At 30.0% G+C, this 18,390-nt stretch overlaps 2 protein-coding genes across 3 annotated transcripts in view; one reads left to right on the forward strand and one right to left on the reverse strand.

Annotated features, from left to right (window-relative positions):
• Positions 1-11,262, forward strand: part of LOC100203701 (putative leucine-rich repeat-containing protein DDB_G0290503) — a 55,328-nt gene extending 44,066 nt beyond the window's left edge. For both annotated transcript variants that reach the window (XM_065817429.1, XM_065817430.1), the window contains 5 exons: positions 246-509; positions 5,277-5,405; positions 5,500-5,667; positions 6,099-8,716; positions 11,005-11,262. In XM_065817429.1, coding sequence (XP_065673501.1) covers positions 246-509; positions 5,277-5,405; positions 5,500-5,667; positions 6,099-8,716; positions 11,005-11,086 — 3,261 coding nt within the window. In that variant the 3' untranslated portion in view covers positions 11,087-11,262. The remainder of the gene's footprint in view (positions 1-245; positions 510-5,276; positions 5,406-5,499; positions 5,668-6,098; positions 8,717-11,004) is intronic.
• A 1,948-nt stretch (positions 11,263-13,210) lies between these two features.
• On the reverse strand, positions 13,211-14,544 carry LOC105849199 (rhodopsin, GQ-coupled-like). Its single transcript, XM_065817335.1, has one exon. The coding sequence runs from the start codon at positions 14,357-14,359 to the stop codon at positions 13,367-13,369; it is 993 nt and encodes a 330-aa protein (XP_065673407.1). The 5' UTR covers positions 14,360-14,544; the 3' UTR covers positions 13,211-13,366.
• Between the last annotated feature and the right edge of the window lie 3,846 nt (positions 14,545-18,390).

The following is an 18,390-nucleotide window of genomic DNA, read 5'->3' on the forward strand; positions in this document are numbered from 1 at the left end:
AACTTTCATATTATCAATTTGAACATTTTTAAAAGATTTATGTACAGAAAACTTTCTTAAAATAAAAATACTTCTAGTTTTAGCAATAAAATTTTTAAAGCATAAGTAGGAAACTAATAGCTTGGTTAAAAAAATGTTTTTTAAAATAAGTGGTAAATGTGTTTTAAAAGTGAAAAATTGTATGCATATTATTATAATCAATATTACTAGTGTAATAAAAATTAATTTTAAATAAAAAAATTTAGAAATTATGTGAAGATAATATGAGAGCGATTGAAGCAGACAGAGATGAACTGGTTAAAGAAAATGAGTATCTAAAGGCTGTGCTTTCAAATAGAGAAGAAATTCAAGCTAATAAACTCTATGATGAAAACAAAAAACTAAATGAAGAGGTTACACAATTGGTAAAGAGAGTTAATGAATTGACTGAAGAAATGGATAGCCTATATGAAGAGAGGCAGACACTTATTTCAAGTTTACTCAGTCTTCATTCAGAACAAGTTGACAGTGTAAGTTTTACAAATTGCATTTGTTTTTATCTTTGTTTCAAGTGAATTACATTTTTTGCACTTTGTGAAATGCAGATAGATAAATATAATTTTATAGATGCTTCAGAAATCACAGGAAAGCGTTTTTTTTTTTTTAAAAAAAAAAAAGGTACAATTAAAAAAATAAATTCTATTTGAATTGGTTTATATGAAGCTAGGGATTTAATAATTTTATACTTTATAGTTTCTTTTGTACAACAAAGATGGCTCACACATTTTGTGTGATCACATGATGTGTGACTTACAAAAAAGATGACTCACACATCAAGAATTTGTACTACATACACGACTCCTACATACAGGATTTCAGATTTTTTCGTTAGACACAATAAGTCATCAAATTTAAGAAATTTTGATAAAATATGAACACTTGAATGGAAAAATGTTTTATTTAAGTTAAGAATTGTAAAAGATGGCTACAAACATTTTAATCACATTTTTTAGTTCGCTTTTTATGCCCTTCACATTTCTCCCCTGTTTTAAAATTTAAAGTTTTACCAATTTTTTTCATAAATTTTAAATATTAGCTATAAATACATTTAAAAATGGCTATGAAGAGATTTAAATATTACCTACAAAAGAATTAAAAATTTTAGATGTTTTTATTTTAGATAATGTTTTTAGTAAATGGAACATTTTAGATGTTTTTTAGTGAATTGAACATTTTTGGTTGGTTGAAGGTTTTTTCACTTTGGTTTAGTGAATTAAACATTTTTGGATGGTTGTTAGTGAATTGAACATTTAAGATTTTGTTTAGTGAATGGAATATTTTAGATGTTTTTAGCAAATGAAACATTTTAGATTTTTTTTAGTGAATGGTACATTTTAGATATTTTTTAGTGAATGGAACATTTTAGATGTTTTTAGTAAATGAAGCATTTTAGATGTTTTTAGTGAATGGAACATTTTAGATTTTTTTTTAGTAAATGGAACATTTTAGATGTTTTTTAGTAAATAGAACATTTTTTTATTTTAAACATCTTCGCTTACAGCAAAGCTGCAAGCAGCCACTAATTAAAGTTGGAAGTTACTGAAAGAGAAAAGATGAAGATTGTAGAGCAAGATAACGATTGACGAACGACTTAAAGGATTGCAAATTATATGAATCAGGAAAACAAGATGAAGGAAGTGAATTCCAAAGAGCTGATGTTCGAGGAAAAAAACTAGACGAATAAGAGTTTTTGAAGCACTTAGGAACAGTCACAAAAAAAGGATGAGACTTAATCGAATGACGAGTAACATGAGTATGAATTTTAGTAGATGGCACAAGAGACACTAAGAAAGTGACGAGCTCAATAAAAAGATGCAACCTTAGCAGATGCTAATTTTGCAACTGATTTGATATATGGTTTCCGAGAAAGATTGGAAGTAAGAGTTAATCCTATAGGATGAAGAGTTGATGACTCATCGAGTACATCACCGTTCATAAATATAGGAAGATCTAAATTATTGCGATAACGATTGGCTGAAAAAAATTGAGTTTTGTCTGTATTGAAGTTCACCAGCCACTGTGAGCCCCATGCTGTAGCAGAAGTGAGATCCTTTTCAAGCTCAAATGCCCCCTCCAAGCAATCAGAGAGTGTTGGTTTCTTATCACGACAAGAATAAATGGTAGTATCATCAGCAAACAATGCCACCTTAGATGTAAGAAGATCTGGAAGATCGTTAATGTAAATTAAAAAGAGTATAGGGCCAAGGATAGAACCTTGAGGAAACCCTGAAGTTACAGAATAAGAAGAGGAGTGTTGTCTATCGAGGAAAATTTTTATGTTATGATTGGAAAGGAAAGATTCAATAATCTTAAAGATGTTGCCGGATACACCATAAGAAGAAAGCTTATGGAAAAGACCAGCATGCTAAACTTTATCAAAAGCTTTTGAAATGTCAAAAACGATGGCCTTAACCTCTCCACCTTTATCTAATGCACGATAAAACCTATCAGTTATTACTGTTAGCAAATCAGCTGTAGAACGAGAAGATCGAAATCCATATTGATGGTCAGAAAGTAAGTTATTAGATTCAAAATGAGAAATTAAGTGTTTGTAAATTAAAGATTCAAAAACCTTGCTTATGATAGGAAGAAGACTAATGGGACAGTAGTTAGATGAATCATATCGCTCTCCAGAATTTTTGAAGATAGGGATAACAGATGCCGCTTTCCAGCAGGCTGGAAAACAAGACTCTGATAAGCACTTGTTGAATAGTTTTGAGAGTATAGATGACAGCTCCGGAGAACACTTCTGCAAAACAATAACAGGTATGTTGTCCAGGCCACAAGCTGTAGAAGAGTCTAGCCGGAAATTACTTTAGATACAGAAGCTGGAGTTATATGAATGTCAAGCAATGGATCAACCTGTTTGTTGGCAATATCAGGTAGAACGCAACTAGTGGAATCAAGAGATGATATTGATGAAAAGTTTTTAGCAAACAATTCAGCTTTGTCTTTAGGTGAGGTGACAAAGTCTGGACAATACAAGAGAGGTGGAATTAAAGATTTGCCCTTATTATTGATATTATTAAAGATTCTCTAGTAGTCACGAGAGCCTAATTATTGAGATGATATACAAGGTTTCATGACCTGAGAATAGCGGGTTTTGGCGTTAGACAAAACCTTTTTACAATTGTTTCTAGCAGTAATAAACAGATGGAGAATTGTGTTGCTGATAAATATCAAAGTAAGGGTTTCGATTGGCAATCGCAGCAGTACAGTGTGAGGAAAACCATGGAGGAGAGTGAGGCTTGACCTGGAATCGTCAAGAGGGAACAAAAGATTCAATGCCAGCCTGAATCCATGAAGTTATATAAGAAGCAGATTTGTCTACAGGAAGACAAAAGATTTCTACCCAAGGGCCATCACGAAGAAAATCACGAAAAGAATCCCAGTCAGCTTTACTGTAGTTGTAAGAGGTACGATAATAGGGGGATTCAGGTGATGAAGAAGAATGAGATATTAGTTTTAAAAAGATCACACCGTGATCAGAAGCACCTAAGTAATGTGGAGAAACTGAGCACTGACTAGGATCAGAAATATGACATAAGTTGAGTAGAGAAGGTAAATGATTCGGGTTGTCTGGAAAGCGAGTTGGAAAGTTGACTATTTGATTTAGGGATTGAGGAAGGCAAAAGTTGTGGGCTTTAAAGCCTGCGGAGTCACTGACACTAGAGCCAAGCCATTCAGAGTGGTGAGCATTAAAGTCACTGATAACAACTATATTAGCTGATGGATAAAGAGAGAGGGCTTGGTCAATATGATCAGAAATAACATCAAAAAGAGTGCAATCTTGAGATGAAGAAGAGCGATATAGAACAAAGAGAAAGGCATTAGATTGAAGTGGTGCTAAACGAAAGCACATGAAAGAATAGTCTGTGGATTCAAATCTGGTTTCACGACAAATGGGTGAATTCTTACGAATGCCCAGGCCAAGCATGTGACTATTGGAGTCTTTACGAGTTAAAGGAAGATAACCATCAACACTAAGATCACAAGATGAGACAGCTGAACTCAAATTAGTCTCACGAAGAGCAAGTAGGTCAGGTGAGCTTTGCAAGAGATAAGACTCAACAGAAGAAAAGTTGCTTCGAATACCACGAATATTAGTGAATGATAGGTTTAGAGAACTTGGTGATGATGACGGTTTTTTGTGTTTTATAGTTTTTGGTACTTTATTCATTTTTAAATTAGATTGAAGAACTTGACTCAAAGTATAGATAGTACTCAGAACACCGTTTAATAGCCCAAGCAATTGCCTCATTACTACTAATAAACCCTAAGCCGTAACAAAGGGGTCCAATTGTGGCCTCCGCAATGCACAGCAAAAGTACAAACAGGGACACCATACATGCGCAACATGGCACTGTTAATACTTTGATATTTTTCAGCTGTTGATGGAATCAGCCTCTCTGAGAGCTACCACAGAGTTAGGGAAACCTGACTACCAGCCGGCCTCAAAACCATAAAACTGAGTTTTAGAGCTGTACCCTCATTAGGAGATAATAGAATGAGTTGCCTAGTCATAAACACAGAGACACAAGCAAAACCCATGCATTGAGTCAAGAAGATCCAGCATTCAAAACTGGAAACTGGAAACAATGTATTAAAAATACATCTGCATCAGCCTAATAGATGAAGAAGGGGTGCGAGGCTGGTCAACAGATAGAATCTGTTTACCCCTTAAGTCTTTGTCTAGGAGGTCTTCTACAAGACAGTAGCCGGTGCATTTAACATCTGCCCAAGATGAGTATTTTTATTGAGACACTATCTCTAGCCTTTACTCAACCAAGAGCCTCAAAGCAGGGGGTTGTTTTAAGTCGGAGTTGTCATCTCCTAGCCCTTACCTAAAAAGGCGTATCCTATTTGTCTTTTTAGGCGTATCCTATTTGCCTGTTAGCCTTTGCTTAAAAAGGCGTATTTTAGATTATGTTTTTAGGGAATGGTACATTTTAAATGGTTTTAGTGAATGAAATATTTTAGATGTTTTTAGTCAATGGAGCATTTTAGATGTTTTAATGAATGGAACAACTTTAGATATTTTTTAGTGAATGGAACATTTTAAATGGTTTTAGTGAATGGGACATTTTAGATTATGTTTTTAGTGAGTGGAAAATAATGGATAAAGTCTTTATTTTCTTGGAAATATCTTGTAGTAAACTTTTTCAGCTTTCTATTAGTACATTATGTTTCATAAACATTGTAATATATTATTGTATATATTTTGTGTTCATTTTTAGGTGATAAGAAGTCGGACAAGTTCTTTCGGGTCATCACACAGTAAAGATGGACATAAGAAATTTGATTTGGTCGATAAGTATGATGTTGATTCCATTATGTCTATCAATGAAATAGTTGAAGTAAAAAAGGTGTTTTGTTGTTTAGTTTTTTTTTTATTCTTAGTAAGAATATTGTTTTTACCAAATGATGATTGGGATGAGTATATCTTCAGATTTTTTAAAGGTTCTTACTGAAGTTCTAGCTGAAAATAAAGAAATCAAGGCATCTCTGCATAGTTTAAAAAATCAACTTGGTCAGTGTGAAAAAGAAAAGCAGGAAATGGAAGCAGAATACAGTAAAATAAAAAGCGAACATGATATCAAGTGCAAAGAATATGATAAAAGTATTCAAGTAATTAATTTATATTCTTAAATTTAATTGATGAAAATTTATATCAAAAGGAAAAAAAAATATTCATTTATTTATTTCCTATGGAAACTACAATTTTTTTTTTAAAATTGTAGTTTCCATAGGAAACTACAATTTAAAAAAAAAAGAGTGTTTAAATAAAATTTAATGATATAAAACAAGGAAATTAAACATAATTTAGGAACAACAAATGAATGCAAATAACCAATGTGAAAGATTTATTGACATCATTTTTACTTTTGATTTACTATGATTATTTATTACCAGTTAATATAGTATTTTAATAATGCACACACAAACTATATACAATTATTAGATGATTTAAAAATATAAGCTTATTTTATCTGTTTTTTTTATTGTGATAATACAACAGTTATTTTTATACATAACTTTATTAAACTTAATTTTTCTAGGAAAAGAATGAAAAAAATTTAAGTCTATCTAAAGTGAACAAAGAAAAGAGAACCCTTCAAATGCAGGTTTCTGCTCTTCGCGAACGTAATCGGTCATCCGAAGCCAAAGTATTATCATTGGAGGATGAAATAAAAAGGATTAGTGATCAGTTGAAAGAATTAAATAATAATTCTGCGGATTTACTCAAAAAAAATATTGACGAATTACAAATAAAAAATCAAGATATCTCTAGCCAGTTGTTTACTGTCATGGCTGAACGAGACAGTTTATTAAAAACTATCAAAAAAATGGAAGAAGATTCTGAATTAGTTGAAAAAAAATATTACAACAGAGTAAACTCCCTTGAAATTGATTTCAAGAAACTTCGAAACAGCAAAGTGCGCAGAAAAGAAGATGTGAGCTTAGAATCAAAAAATAGACAGCATATTTGTGATTGTCCATCTATGAAATGCAAATGTATGTTTTTAAAAAGTAAAAAGAGTAATGAAAATATAAAACCATCCGAAATTTCTGAATTAAGTCATTGTAATCATGAAAGTACACCATCTTCTGATTATGCTGAAGTCATTATTTGTAATCTTGAAACTGTGGCATCTTCTGAAATTGCTAGGGTCAGTACTTCTAATATTGAAAGTTTATCATCTAATGAAAATAGTTGTAGAGGAACTATAATGAAAACTCAAACCGAGACTTTAGAAAGGTTAAGAAAAGAAAATGAAGTTTTGAAAGAAAAAAATACAGAAGTAATTCTTGAGGTTACTGCACTGAAAGATACTATACAAAGCTACTGCCTTGATATTAGGAATGGAAAACAAAAATTAGATTGTTTACAAGAGACATGTGATGCACTGTTGTTAGAAAAATCTGCTGTTGCAGATAGTCTTCGTAAAATATTTCAAAGTAATGGAGAATACATTTTAAATGATTCTTTGATACATCAAATCAATGTATTAAATGAACTATTAAATCAATTTAATGTTAAAAATCAAACTTTATCTGCTTCTTATAAATCACTTTCACTACAAGTTGTTGATTTAAAAGAAAAATGTGATAAGCTATCCGAAAAATCATTTCTCAAGGATCCATCAAGTGAAATAGAAATTGACATGAGAAATCAAGTTGTTTGTTTGATTAAGGAAAAAGATGAAGCTTTATGTGAGTCTAACATGTTTTCTCAGAAATGTGTTTTATTAGAAAATAAAGTAAAGCAACTAAAGGATGAGAATTGTGATTTATCAAGTGAATCCAAAATGTTGTTAAGCAAAATTGAGACTTTAAAAAGTGATTTAATAAATTTAAAAGAGAATAACAATTTACTGCAATTAAAATTGTCTTCTAAGGAAAATCAACAAAGTGAACATGAAGAAAAATATTTTTCTTTGCATACTCAACATGAAAAACTCACAGAACTTTATAATTGTTTATTAGAACAGCACAACTCAATAACATTAAAACTTGATCAAGTTGTTAAAGAAAAATGGACTTTAAATAAAACATACAATGAAAACATAAACAGCATTCAAATAAAAAATGACGAGTTAATGGAACATTGTGTAAGCAGTGAGTTACAAATCAAAAACTTGACTTTTGAAATAGCCAAACTGCGTGCCAGTAATGAAAACAGAGAAATTGATTACCAATCTCAAATTTCAAACCATTTATTGCAAATTGATAATGAAAGAAAATCTTTTAAAACAACATATGACACATTACGTGCTGAATGTGATAAATTGAAGCGAGAGAAAGAGCATTATTTAAAAATTGTGGACACTTTACGTGAAGAAAATTGTGAGATAAATCTTGAATTGAAAAAATTTAGTGTGAGCCCAAAAGAAGACTTTTTTCATCAGTGTGTTCAAGAAGATAAAAAAAAGATGGAAGAATTGCAGGCTACGATCAGACAATTAATAGGGGAAAAAGCTGGATTAATGGATAAAATTAAAAGTAATGAAGAAATTTCATCAACAAATATACGAAGTTTAAAAGCCCATAAAAGTGAATTACAGCAACGCGTTGCTTCTTTAGAGCATGAAAATGAAAACTTGAGAAGAAATCAGTTTTGTGAAGATCATATTAAACGAATTATTGAACTTGAAGATGAAAAAGTTGAATATTTACAGAAGCTTAAAGAATCTGAGGTTCTTCTTTTTGATTTGCAAAAGGCATTAGCGCAAGCTAATGATGTTGCTATGCAAAAATCTTTAGAAGGAACAAAAATTCGAAGATGTTTTGAAAAAAAGATAGATAAACTTATTCATGTAAATGCCGAGCTAAAGAGGAGATCATTTTTTTCAGAAAGTGAAAATAATTCGTTATCATCAACATTTTTAGAATCAAGTAAGAATGAGAATCTTGCAACTCGGAAAGAAACTATAGACTTTTCTGTAAGAAGAAAATCTTCTCTGCCACCTCTTCCAATTAAAAAAAATAATTATTTAACCAATGTACATTCGCAATCATTATCTGCATCGCCTTCACATGAAGAGTCATCTTTAAGCTTATCAAATCTTGAACAAGATCTAGCAGAACAATTAAAGCAGCTTCTAGATATAACTAACGAACTTGAATGTGAAAATTTGTCAATACAAATTCCTTTAATTTCTGCAGCGGACGTAAGGTAATATTTTAAATATTGCTTTGATCTATTGTTTTTTTCTGAATTTATGTATATATGTATTAGGGTCGGCTGAATTTCATAAATTTTAAATAAAAATATTTTTAGTGGTCCGAACTGAACCTTGAATATTTAATGAGTCCCTAATGGTATTTTCAAAGAAAGCTATAAAAATTTTTATAAAAATCTCATAAATAGTTATCGTATTTTTTAAAAACATATTTAAAAAATGTTTATCTAAAAAATATTGGGAAAACTAAACTCTTTTGAAATATGTAAAAAAGTGATATGTGAAAGCTTTTATGCAATAAAATTCAAATTAGTTCTATTTATATAAAATAATTACTATTTATGAAATTTTTATGAAGTTTCATTCCAGGTTCATTCATACTTTGAAACAAATTTTTTTCAGATAATATTAGGGACTCCTTAAATACTTAAGGGTCAGTAGGAACCCCTAAAAATATTTTTTTATTTGAAATTTTTTTAAATCCAACGTTATTTTATTATAACAAATCTAAGGGTGTAACAGGAGTAATTTTCATAAAAAGTTATTTTCAGCCAATCCTAGTATGTAGGAACGAACGTACGTACGTATGTATGTGTTTATATATGTAGGTATGTATGTATTTTTTAATGGTATTGTATTCTATTTCACACATTTTATTTGTTTAGGAGTCGTCCATAAATAACGTCACGCTTTAGGGGTTGGAGGGATTAGTGGTTTTGTGACGACTTATACGGAACTTGTTACAAAAGAGTTACTCTGTTGTGACGAGAGTGTGGGAGGGGCTCCAAAATAGTCTATAATGTATGGATGACCCCTTATATGCTCATATTTTCTCATATGCAACCTAGATACTATAAGATAAAACGTTGAATTACAAATTCAAATTAAACATGTAACACTAATAATTCTGACCTAAGCGGTAGGGTGACTCGATACGCACCTCCGCTATTCGCTGGCTTTCCATTTGGTAGCGGAATTGCGGAAGCACTTTCCTTAAGCAAATATGGTAGCGGTAAATAAGTTCGCTACCAAAAGAGAAAAAAAGCGCTACTGCGCTACCCATCAAATTCTAAAAAACAGTTAAAATTAAATAAGCTTTTTCATTTACGTAAAATTGGAAAATGATAAAATGTAAAAAATAGATAAAAAAAAAAAAAAAAATGGTGTTATCAAAATAACCTTGGTTGTGTTTAAGTTGCTTAATACCATATGTCTACTACTAGCTCGACATTAATATAATAGCATACACTTACGTTGATCTATCAGGCCGGGTGAATAAAAATAAGCAATTGTCTTTACTCAGTAATTGGTCAGCTTTACGTGAATAAAAACTTTAGCAATTTTAATTAACTTTTTATTCACGTAAAGCTGATCAATTACTGAGTAAAAACAGTTGCTCATTTTTATTCACCCAGCCTATTAACTCAATTATCTCATTGAGGTTAATTTTTATATAACACTAGCATGAGTTACCCGGCGTTGCACGGGCCAATATTTAAACTGGCTTACCTGATATCTGTACACAAAAATGGGCCTAAAAATGGGCCTAAAAAATCGGCCCAAAAAATGGTCCCCCCTGACCCCGGGGTCAGGGGGGCCCATTTTTGGGCCCCCTTGACCCCGGGGATCGGGGTACAGGGTCAAAACCCAGCTAAGAACCTTCTCCCCCTCGAGGACTACCCCCATGCCAAATTTCATCGAGATCGGTCCGGCGGTTTGGATTTCTATAGAGAACAAACAAACACACACACACACATTGCCCTTTATATATATAGAAGATTACGTGGAATTAGCAAAACAGATGCTTGTTTTGTTTAGCGACAAATCGCAACAACATTTTAATATTTATTGCGTTTAGAATACCGTCATGCAAAATAATGCTTGTTTTTCAAAATATTTTTGTTCTTAACGCTAAATTGTAGGGGTTTATTTTAGTAAATGTTTTTATTTCAGTTTAAATTTCATTTAAATTTAAGAGCTCTGCATGTCTATTGAAACATATCTTATATTTATAGAATCTTTTGATCAAAAAAAGTCTTCACAGCTATGATTATATTTATTTCTATCTTTAAACATTCTGATTTTAAATAGCCATAATAATGGAATTGAACGGTTTTATATAATAAAATAAATAACTAATATCTTAAACGTTCTAAACGTTTAAAATACGTTTAGAACGTACTTTTAAAGATAAATGCCCTTTGATTTGTGTTTAATTTTATGTGTTATAATTAATTTGTGAAAGCTATACTTTTAAGGTTTTTAATTATTTATCTTACAGAAACCCTGGGTCCCTAACCGAAACAAGCAACCTCACTTCTAAAGACGACAAACAGCAAATGAAATACGAGTGCTGGATTTAGTTTTTATAGAATTTTATTTTTTATTCAGGTTTTTATTTGGTGTCATATTTAATTTCTTTTTTTTGTTTTTATATTTTTGAATATACAATTTTTGTAAATGAAGAGTTTTTATAAATTAAAGATTATTTGTATTAATTTATTTTTATTTTTTGAACAAATTTTATAGTTTTTTAAAAGTGCTTTTTTTAGTTGTAACAACTCGATGGCAAACGATTACAAGCAATTAAATCTATAATCAGTGCATTAAATTAAGTAGATAATCGGGTATATTATTGATTTTACTTATTTAAGATTTATTTCAAATTATTTTTTCAGCTACTTGCAGTTATAAATATGGTCATAAATTTTTTCCTAAATGCTTTTAGTTAGAGTACCGAAAGCAAACGAATAAATTTAGAAAGGTTTTTAGGATGGGAAGACAAGTTATATCATAATAACAGCCTTTACTGGTATTTGACCGCAGATTATACTCTCGAGAATTAAATTGACGAAAAAAATCCTGAAATCTTTAATCTTGATAGCGTACCGTTTGTGTTCTAAAAATAGAATTTTTTTCAGAAACGTAAGGCATTTTGGGATTGATATTCGGAAAAACATTGCACTGAAACAAAAGAATTTCTTAAAAACACTAGCGGTTGTGGGATTGTTATTCGGACAAACAAAAACAATTTGACTTCACCAAAACTGTACGCTATTCAAAGATTAGACATACAATGAAAAAAGAAATGAGAGAAAAAAAGCGCCACTGCGCTACCCACCAAATTTTTAAAAAAACAGTTAAGATTAAATGAGCTTTTTCATTTACGTAAAATTGGAAAATGACATAATGTAAAATAAAGATAAAATAAAATAATGGTGTTATCAAAATAACCTTGTTTAAGTTGCTTAATACCATATGTCTACTACTAGCTCGACATTAATATATTAGCATACACTTGCGTTGATCTATTATCTCATTGAGATTAATTTTTATATAAGGTTTATCTTTTAAAAATACAGATTAGCAGAACATTATATGGAATTGGCAGAACAGATGCTTGTTTTGTTTAGCGAAAAATCACAACAACATTTCAATATTGCGTTTGGAATATCGTCATGCAAAATAATGCTTTTTTTTCAAAAAGTTTTTTATTCTTAACGGTAAACTATAGGGGTTTATTTTAGTAAATGTTTTTATTTCAGTTTAAGTTTCATTTAAATTTAAACTGAAACATTTACTAAAATAAACCCCGATAATTTACCGTTAAGAAAGGCATTTTTCAATTTTCTGAGTCACTGTGTGCCATAAAAACTTTTGTGTTGCATTTACACGCCAGTATTAATATATACACGTCAGTGTTAGCAAGATGACTATTTTTCTAAAAAACTAAAATTAATTAAAAATTAAGCTTTAAAGCATCAGGGGCGCCCAAAGCATTTTTTGGTCTTTGAGATAGCAAACTTTCAGACATGGAGCAAACTCCAAACATTTATATGTTTATGCTTATGTCAAATAAGGATACTTTGCAAAAAATTGCGATGATTGGAGCTTGGGAACAAGTTGATGAAATATTTTTTATATTATTTTCAACTAGACTTATATTTATCGATAAATTTTAAGTTTCATAGTATTATCTCATAGAGTTCAAAAATTATGACAATAAAAAATTGGCAACCCCCTCAAATTGAGGGGGATTTAAACTTTATATGGTCATAATTTTTGAACGCTAAAATATTTTACTATAAAATTTAAAATTTATCGATGAATATAAGTCTAGTTGAAAATAATACAAAAAATATTTCATCAACTTGTTGCTCTCACGTTTGGGGCAGGGGGGCTAAATTTTTGGGGCTTTTTTGTTCCCAAGCTCTAATCATCGCAATTTTTTGCAAGGTATCCTTATTTGACAGTATAAGTATAAACATATAAATGGTTGGAGTTTGCTCCATGTCTGGAAGTTTGCTATCTCAAGGACCAAAAAGTGCTTTGGGCGCCCCTGTAAAGCATAACCGGCTTTCATTTAAAAAAGACTTTCGTTTAACCATTTTACACATCTTTCCATTGAAAATACAATAATAATGACATAAGAATGATATTTGATCTTTGAATGATAATTTTGAGAATGATATTTGACAATGACATTATGATAATGTTGCTTCGCTGAACGAAAAGCTAACTAATTGAACACAAATTAACTATGAAATTATGAGGATATTATTATGTTGCTTTGCTGAACGAAAAGCTGAAATGCAGTCTTTTAGCAATCTCTGATTTTATATCATGCGCATTTCCATCAACTTTCAATAAATAAGAGAATTAGTTTTTCGTAAATCTTTTTTTGAACAAATTGCTTTTCTTAAACAAGCTTTAATCAAATATTTTAAATTGTTTTTCATCTTCTTGTTAAAAAACGAATACAAAATAGAGTTTACAAAGTGAGGTGTACTTTTCAATGTGTAAACAATTTGCAATATAACTTGACTTGCACACCATATTTGGAAATCTTCCACCATTCTTATTGTGAAATATGGCATTGCAAAAATAAAAAAACAAACATACATGCAAGTAAACATGTAGATAACTCTTAGCTGTTTTTTTTTTACACAGCAAGGTTTCTCAATTATCAGAAGTTTTGTTTTCAAGAGTATTTTTCGTATTTCATAAAACATAGCACTTAATGCTAACCCTAAAAATATCATAGGTAGTAGTAAAAAAATCAAAAGAATTACGAAGCTGTACCATTTCTCTATATTAGTTATTTTGATAAGTTCTTCATCACTTCTTCCATTATAACCTTTTTCATATCTCAAATCTGCATAAACCCATACGAGTTGTATTCCTGAAGCAAAAAATGATAACAACCAAGCTACTTTTATGTACCTTGTAATAAATGTTAATGTTACAATTTTTTTATATTTCAATGCAAAATACACAGCAATAAACCTATCTAAAGTAATGCCACATAAATGCAAAACAACATTGTAAGCTAAAAAAGCTGTTATGATGTCATCAAATATTCTTACAACAATAATATGTTTAAATTTTAAAGATATTGTGATCTGCGCCATAACATTTATACCAGATAAAGTATCGCTAATCAATAGACTAAACACTAGTCGATTGGAAGGAGTTTTTAAGGCCGCACGATTTTTGTAAAACGCAGCTCCTATAAATAAATTTGTTCCAAGTCCCAACACACACAGTAGTGTATTTATAACTAAAAACAAAAATTCAACTTGATGAGAATCTTTAGTCGTATTAGGTTCGTAGCAAGTTCCATTCGACTCATTCATATTACTTTTGAAATTGTATTCTGTTATAATTAACTTCTAAGGATTGCTTACTAATTTAATAACTTTTTTTTTTTTAGCGTTTTTTAATAAATGTTATACTATAGTTTTTTGCAAAATGTCAAACAATGTTTTATAAAAAATGTAATACTAAGGTTTTTGCAAAATGTCGAATAGTTTTCCTTAGATTTATTTCCAGATCCAAAAATAACTGAATAATAAAGATTTTGAAAATTTAGAAACATGACGTGTTAATAGAAAAATGAGTTAAATAATTAATTTTGTTTTGGCCACCTTACTTTCAACAAAGGTACCTACTAATAAATAATGATTTTTTTCAAAATAAAAATCAGAACGCTAGACTTTCTTAGTAAACTTCACCTAGAATCTTGTCTAGTTTACTAGTACGCACCAAAGCTATTTATTAATGTTTTTAATAAACTTATAAAACAAAAATTTTCCTACAGTTCTCAAAACTAGATTTTTAAAATCAAAAAAAAAATTTTTATGAACCATTTAACCTTTAATCTTCGAATGTTTACAATTTTTAAAAAATCTCTTATAAATTTTTTAATTTTAATAATACAGAAAATCCGATTTTAAATAGGTGGAAAAATAAAGATGGAAAAATAAAGGTGGAAAAATAAGAATATCAAAATAACTTTTTCAAGTTATTTTACATCCACAAGATGTTTTAATTTTCGAGATATTTTACAATTTTCATTTGAAAGTTGCAAATTTCTTGAACTATTGTAAATTTATAATATTAAACGTTTATATAAGTGTTATATAATTTTTGTAACAGTTAGTTTTTTGTTTTTTTTTATTTGTATTTGTATATTTCCAAAAAATTTTAATACAATTTAATATTTCTAAAATATTTTAATACAAAGAAACCTTAATGCATCATTACTTTAAATAAAAGAAATTTGGGAAATATTTTTATTTAAAGTAATGCGTTATTACTTTAAGTAAAAATATTTCCCAAGTTTTAAAAATATATTCAAACGGATTACATATTCAAACGGATTACATTGAGTAAAAAAAATATAATACTGTTTCTTTTTAAGAACCAGTATTAAAATAAAACTTTTTCAATTTTTATACATTCTAAAATTCATCTTTACATATACAAGGCCGGTGTGATAAAGGATGAGGGGAGGAAGAGAGTGGGGTGGTCGGTAGCTGAAAGAAAAATTAATTACAACCCTCTATCAAATTAATTTATTTTTCATTAATTCAGCAAACTTAACCCTTTTAGACCAGTCAGTCAGCAAATGTAGACCTTTTAGGCTAGTTAGCACCCAAACCCCCTCTCTCCACGTAAACTTCCTCGCGTCGGCCCTGTTCACACACATTTAGAAATTTAAGCATTAAGATGATTAATTTTAATGTCACATGAGCATTAGTATACCGTATTTACAATGATTAAACTTTTTAACGTTTTAAATTTTTTAAAAGTTTTAAACTTTAAAAGTAGAGAGTCAATACTTTTTAACGTTTTAAAGATTATAAATTATTGTTGTTGTTGCTGTAATTTATCAAAACTATTAGCAAAATACAACAAGATGGCAAATTTTTAATAAACGTTTGCTTTGAATTAATATTTAAATTGCTCGCTAATTTAAAAACAAACGTGAAAATGTTTTTCATAACATCCACCGGTGGAAGACAAGTATTTTCGCTTCCAATTTGACACCCGCAGCCAGTTGGAAGACAGAAGCCATTGAAGGCGGCCACCAATGGCTTCCACATTGACATCGGTCTCCAAAATATTTTGTCTCCAAAAAAAATCTCTGACTGCGGACGCCAATTGAGAGGTGGAAGTCACTGAAGACTGAAGCCATAACATTTTGCTTCCAAAAATATTTTAGGAGACCACTTTCGCCTCCCTAAAAAGACGGCCTTTTAGCAGAAAATTATCAAAAAATTACCAGCTCTGCACCTTATTATCACCTGCACTATAAAAGCTTTTTTTGACATAGTTTTGACATATTTTTTGACATAGTTTTGAAGCTAGTTTTGACATAGTTGCATTGGCCGCACAAAGATGAAATAAACAATAATATATACAAGAGACATTAAACTCATTCATAATCAATCTTTCTATGGCAAATAATATAATACCAAAGTGGTTTACAACTCCCGGAATTGCAATTAACGAAAAATCGGAATATTTGATGCTAATAGCGTTGACTACAAAAATTTATTTATCTAGTATAGTTAACTAAAGTGGACTTATTTTGAACAAAACCCACCCAAATTCTACTTATATAACCTTTATAGAATCGTGCGTTGATTTAAGTATTATTTATAGAGCTTTTATAGTGCAGGTGATAATAAGGTGCAGAGCTGGTAATTTTTTGATAATTTTCTGCTAAAAGGCCGTCTTTTTAGGGAGGCGAAAGTGGTCTCCTAAAATATTTTTGGAAGCAAAATGTTATGGCTTCAGTCTTCAGTGACTTCCACCTCTCAATTGGCGTCCGCAGTCAGAGATTTTTTTTGGAGACAAAATATTTTGGAGACCGATGTCAATGTGGAAGCCTTAAAAAGAAGCCGTGTCGCATTAATTAGAGTTCTGGATCAGAACCAAGCGGTCCGAGGTTTGATCACGATATTGGTAAAAATTTAGAGGCGTAAACTTCCCAAATAAATGCTCTTCCGCTGTGCTCTGTAATCACCACGCGCACACACACGCCGCAAATTTTATTACACAACAAGTAGCAATACCCTGTAAAAAAACTGTAGAAACACGATAAGACCATAAAACATGCAAAAAGCGTAGAAACACGATAAGACCTTAAAGTATACAAAATGTATGGACACTCCTAAAAAACTACAAAACTGTGTTTTAAAATTAAGAATGAAAGTAGTATAAAAATGAATTATATTTAAAAGTAAGAATAATTTTAAAGAAAAGCTTAAAATGTTAAACTTGTTGCTTCAAATATTTATTTCCCACGTTTATCTAGTTTTTTAGTAATCTAACAAAACATAATAACTTTCGTTAAACTCACAGTAGGTGTGGAAATCACCCAGATGTTTTATATGCACACACACAAACACACGCGCACGCACGCACTCGCACAGACAAATGAATTGTACTTCGGTGTTTGAGATATCTAACTTCAAGACATGTAGCAAACTTTATTCATTTATATTTTTGTACTTATGTCAAATGAAGGTGCTTTGCAAAAGATCACAATGGTTGCCCTAAAATCCCTTTCCCCTCCTCATTATAAAAACTATATTAGTTATGAAGCCTGTTTTAACTAGCCAAACCTCTTTACGATTGTTTCTGCTTAAAAAAATACGAGCACTAATCCAACGTTTATTAGAAAAAAAAATTCAAACAAACTAGGCAGCAGAGATGCATAGTGGCGTTGGAGTTCAAAAAATGAATATTTATTATACCCTTTTTAGTATTATGTTTATTGACTTAGTAAATAACTTTAACAAAGCAGATGTTTAATACAACAAATACCTTAAGTTTGCTATAACTTAATTTATATTTAAAAAAGTAGAACAAGGTGTTTCAAATAATATGAAGTTACGAATAAAAAAGCCAACAATCTGTTTGTAAAAAAAAATTAAAAAATGCAAATATTGCTAAAATAGAACAACTTAAATAAAGTGATAAATTTTGTTTTGCTATCAAAGATTTTAAAGATTTTTATAAAAGTCTTGTAAAATTTGTAAATGTTTGCAAAACTGTTTTAATGTTTTTTGTCTGTAAAAAGGTTTTTTTAAAACAAAAAAATTAAGATTTGAATGATAAGAAAAACAACTCAGAATTGATATTGTGTGATAAACAAAGTTAAAATGGAGCAAAAAATTGCATTGAACTGAGTGCAACAAACAGCTCCGAATTGAAATGATGCGATAAAAAACTTCAAATTAAAAATGGTGCGACAAACGCCTTTATATTAAAACTTTGCACAAATGAATTTTGATATAAATAGTACGATAAACAGCTCTAATCATATGGTTATATAATTTGAATTTATACTTCGTAAAATCCTATAATAGTAAAC

This window comes from Hydra vulgaris, chromosome 14 (genome assembly GCF_038396675.1).
Source record: "Hydra vulgaris chromosome 14, alternate assembly HydraT2T_AEP".
NCBI classification, from domain to species: Eukaryota; Metazoa; Cnidaria; class Hydrozoa; order Anthoathecata; family Hydridae; genus Hydra; species Hydra vulgaris.